Source organism: Chaetura pelagica, unplaced genomic scaffold, assembly GCF_000747805.2.
Source record: "Chaetura pelagica isolate M959 unplaced genomic scaffold, ChaPel_1.0 scaffold351, whole genome shotgun sequence".
Taxonomy (NCBI): domain Eukaryota; kingdom Metazoa; phylum Chordata; class Aves; order Apodiformes; family Apodidae; genus Chaetura; species Chaetura pelagica.
The window spans coordinates 12,042-17,035 of NW_009952156.1; the positions used below are offsets into that span (position 1 = coordinate 12,042).

The 4,994-nt window shown below is 41.7% G+C and overlaps 1 protein-coding gene across 1 annotated transcript in view; it reads left to right on the forward strand.

Annotated features, from left to right (window-relative positions):
* Nucleotides 1-4,994, forward strand: part of LOC104397224 (FCH domain only protein 2-like) — a 154,805-nt gene that overhangs the window by 7,667 nt on the left and 142,144 nt on the right. The window contains exon 2 of the mRNA XM_010007172.1: nucleotides 1,966-2,057. Within this exon, the coding sequence (XP_010005474.1) occupies nucleotides 1,966-2,057 (92 nt within the window). The remainder of the gene's footprint in view (nucleotides 1-1,965; nucleotides 2,058-4,994) is intronic.

Here is a 4,994-nt window from a genome sequence, read left to right on the forward strand (position 1 = left end):
GCAATTGCATGAGGTTTAACAAGAAGTGCCAGATTTTGCACTTGGGACACGTTAACCCTGGATATACATACAGTTTGGGGAGCAGCCCTGCGGAGAGGGATCTGGGGGTTCTGGTAGACAGCAAGTTGAACATGAGCAAATAGTGTGCCCTGGCAGCCAGGAGGGCCAACCGAATCCTGGGGTACATCAAGCACGCATAGCCAGCAGGTCGAGGGAGGTGATTGTCCCACTTTACTCTGCACTGGTGCTGTCCCCACCTTGAGTACTGTGTGCTGTTTTGGACACCACAGTACAAAAAGGATATAAAGCTGCTAGAGTGTGTCCAGAGGAGGGCCACGAGGTTGGTGAAGGGTTAAGAGGGGATGCTGTATGAGGAGTGGCTAAAAGCACTTGGTCTGCTCAGCCTGGAGGAGACTGAGGGGAGACCTCATTGCAGCTTACTGCTTCCTCATTAGGGAAGGAGGAAGGAGGAGTAGGCACTGACCTCTTCTTTCTGGTGACCAATGATAGGACCCAAGGGAACGGTAGGAAGATGTGCAGGGGGAAGTTTATTTTGGACATTAGGAAGAGATTCTTCACCCAGAGGGTGGTGGAGCACTGGAATAGGCTCCCCAGGAAAGCAGTAATGGCACCAAGCCTGACAATATTCAATAAACATTTGGACAACGCCCTCAGGGACATGGTGTGAACTTTGGGGTTGTCCTGTTCTGGGGTGGGAATTTGACTTGGTTATCCATGCTGTCTGAGGAGCAGTTGAGCCACCATCCCTGGAGACATCCAAGAAGACAGATGTGGTGCCAGGGGACAGGGTTTAGTGGTGGATGCAGCAGAGTTAGGGTAGTTGTTGGACTTGATCTCGAAGGTCTTTTCCAACCAGAATGATACTGTGACTGTTGTTCTTGCAATGAGCTGGAGTTCTTTAGTCATGTATACTTGACCATGACTCTGCAGCGTACAATGTAAACTACATATATATCTTAAGAGAGCTCATACATTTTCATACTACAGAGACTAATTGGTGCAATGGTGTCCTGGTTTGAGCCAGGATCAAGCCAATTTTCTTTTTACTTTTTAATTTTTTTTTCTTCAGTGAACTCTCTTAAGTAGCAGCACATTTTCCAGCTAGTGAGCTGATAATGTTGGAATGTTTATAGATACTGCCAAGACACCAGGGACACTTTGCTCTGCTTGTTGAATTTACTGCTTTGGACACTAAAAGAGCAGAAGAGTTGTATGTCCAACCTTTCCGTAGGGAGGAGCAGATTAGACATATAGCAAAATTGGCAAACCAAATTATTCCATTCCATATATTCTTCCTATTTCATTTATTGTTTCTTTCTCCTGTTTGGGGAAGTTCACCATGGTGCTAGAGGTGATAAACTGGGCTGAGTTTATTAATCAGTTTTTAGGGCAGTGTCTTAGTTTTAATGGTAAGTTGTGCCTTACTGATTGGTAAATGGTTTAAGTTTTTAAACTAAACTTAAGAATAGGAAAAGGGAAGTTACCTGCAAGAAGGAAGAAGTTATTGATTTTTACAAAACACAGAGAAATATCCATGAAATAGGAAGAATTGGGGAGGTGGGATATCTAATGATTCTAAAGTGTGAGTTTTAGTTAATGGGAAATAATGAAGGATATGAGGGAATGCAGTATTAAGTATGTGTTTAATAAGATGGGAAGTGAAAGAATACAAGACCTGTAGAAATCTAGAAAATAAATGGCTTTAAATATAGTATAGAAATATGTAATAGATTTGTTATTCAATGAGTAATAGTGGCTGCTGAAGTAATTTTAGTTTGTTTTGCATAAAGGGATTGAAGGGAACTGACAGCAATTGGTAAAAAGCTGAAGCATTAAAAAACATTCACTTCATGAAACTTTAAGTTATTAAAATGCACAGGTTCTATACTTCTGTAATTGTTTTAGCATGTGTTTCATAGTTCTACTTTTCTTAATAATCTTTAGGGGGAAAGGAACAATGGCTTTGATGTCCTCTATCACAACATGAAACATGGACATTTGTCAACAAAAGATTTAGCAGACTTTATAAGAGAAAGGTAAGTGATCATCCTTGCTGATCTTGGCTCTTTATTATACTATTTGTGATTTTTATTTAAGTTTATCATTATGTATTATGGTAACATGCAAAATAGATTAAAATCAATGAGCATTTAAAAATATCTCTCATATCCTACAAGAACATTTAGGTTTATTCTGTTCGCTTAGAAGGAATAGTGACTCTTAAGCATTAATAACAAGCTTATAATTTTTACATTTGAAGTATTGACCTCTCTTGTGACCAGAGATAGGACAAGAGGAAATGGGGTCAAGCTGTGCCAGGGGAGGCTCAAGCTGGATATTAGAAAGAATTTATTCACAGGAAGAGTGGTGAGGCATTGGAATAGTCTGCCCAGGGAGGTGATAGAGGCACCATCCCTGGAGATGTTAAAAAAACTGTTAGACATGGTGTTTTGGGAAATGGTTTAGTGGTTACGGGTTGTAGGGTGGATGGTTAGACTTGATGATCTTAAAGGTCTTTTCCAATGTTGATGATTCTATGATTCTAATTATTTGTTCCTCTTCTCTGTCTACAGTATGATCTAAATATTATTTTTACTCTTTTCTGCTAGAAATATATAAGTGGATGAGCAAAATTAATTAGGAGCATCCTAGATCTAGTGTTTTTACACCTTACTTGCATCTGATGTTCTGAGCTGTTCCCTATTTATTACGGTTTGACTCGGGATCAACAATTAAACCAACGACAATAATGCTCTCAATCCCCTTCCCCTCCCCCAGGTAGGGAAGAAGAGACACTTCCTGGATTGAAAACTAAACTAGACAGCTGTCACCGTTTGACTCAGGTCTGATAACAATGCTCCCGATCCCCTCCCACCCAGGTAGGGAAGGAGAGAGAGAAAAAGAGAGAGACTTGGCTGGATTGAAAACTAAACTACACAGCTTTAATTAAAACACTAATGAATGATACAAAAAAAAAAATATACAATTATATACAGATATATTCAGGTATGAGCAAAATCCTCTAGCCTCCCCCCACCCCTCTGCAACTCCCACAGCACTCCGCTCAGATCGGACAGTCCCGAGGAATCCTGGAGCTGCTGCTGGAGAAAATGGAGAGTGATGAGGGTCAGGAGAGCTTGAACCTAGGGGTCGACGGTGATGGATGGACAGAGTCCTCCCTGGATGCCGGCCATGCACGGAAGAGAAGGGAAGAAGAAAAAGGAAGGAAGTTGTCTTCTGTGATCTCTGACCTTCCTCTCAGCTTACGTAGATATATGGAATGGAATATCCCTGGCCAGTTTTGCTGTCTGTCTAACTCAGCCTCCTACGGGGGGGTCACAGATCTCCCCATAGTGTCTGAGCCGGCAGAGTGCAGGTGCCTAGTTACAAGAAAGCTTACTGAAGGAAAAAAAAAACAAAAAACAGTAAAAAGGAAAATTGGCTTCATCCTGGCTCAAACCAGGACAACAGCTTTAATTAAATACTAATGATAAAAGAAAATGGGTACAATTACATAGAAACTTGTTCAGGAGTGTGCAAAACCCCTGTTGCCTCCCCCCACCCCCAGCAACTCCCAGGGCACTCTCCTGAGCTGTGAGCAGCTCTGAAATGTCTTGGACCGCTGCCAGACATAGTGGCAGAGCAGACAGGAGCTGAGGGGAGAGTTATGAGGGTCAGGAATGCATGAGCCTCGGATTCAATGGTGATGGATAGACAGAGTCCTCCTCAGAAGCTGGTCATAGACAGAAGAGAAGAGACAGGGAAGCGGGAAGGAAGTTGACTTCTGTGATCTCTGACCTTTCACCGAGCTTACATAGATATATGGAATGGAATATCTCTGGCCAATTTTGCTGTCTGTCTAGTCCACTCCTCCCTATGAGAGGGCTGTAGATATGACTCTTCTGTTCCTCGTAGCTTCTGAGTCTGCAGATTCAACAAGTAGAGCAGTGACCTTCAAGTTCTGACAGTAACATAAACATCCCAGCATTATCAGTCAGCTAGCTGGAAAACTTGCTGCTAGTGAAAAGAGAGCTTACAGAAGAAAAAAAAATAAATCTGTAAAAGGAATTAATCCTGGCTCAAACCAGGACACCTATGGACACTCAACTTACATATGGAACTGAATAGGTATTATTGGCTTTTCTCCAGAAGTCTTTCAAACGTTTTTCTGCACCAGTTGTCTGTAAGCACCATAAAAAAAATAAACAACTTGATCAGAAGAAACTGGTGATGCATATATTCCCGTTTCAGTTTAAATGTTTAATAGACTCCAAGCAAAGACGGATTTTTCAAATCGGTGAAAATTCATTTACTCAGAAGTTTATAGTGTATTACCAGTGCATCAGAATGCTCTGGGAAGTCCCAGCTGTTCAGCAACAGCATATTTAGGTTGTTAGTGTTAGTAACTCTTCTACATTGATAATGTGTAATGTGTAAGTTGGGAGACTCGAGTTTTGTGGAGATTGCTCATGTGTAAGTATTTAGTAATTTGCTTCAAAGAGAGGCGCAGATTTTGGTCAGAAATCTTCAATGCTTTTTTTAAAACAGATTTCTCAAATCTAGTAAACTTTGCTAAAAGCTATTGATAATTAATTTGATTGTTATTTTCCAAACTGTCACAGTTTGACTCAGGTCCGACAACAATGCTCTCGACCCCCCCTCCCCCCAACCCAGGTAGGGAAGGAGAGAGAGAAAAAGAGAGAGACTTGGCTGGATTGAAAACTAAACTACACAGCTTTAATTAAAACACTAATGAATCATACAAGAAAATATATACAGTTGTATACAAATATATTCAGGAATGGGCAAAAGCCTCTCGCCTCCCCCCACCCCAGCAACTCCCACAGCACTTCCCTGAACTGGGAAGAGTCCCGAGGAATCCCGAAGCTGCTGCTGGAGAAAGCAGAGAGTTATGGGGGTCACAAGAGATCAAGCCTGAGGATCGACGGTGATGGATGAACAGAGTCCTCCCC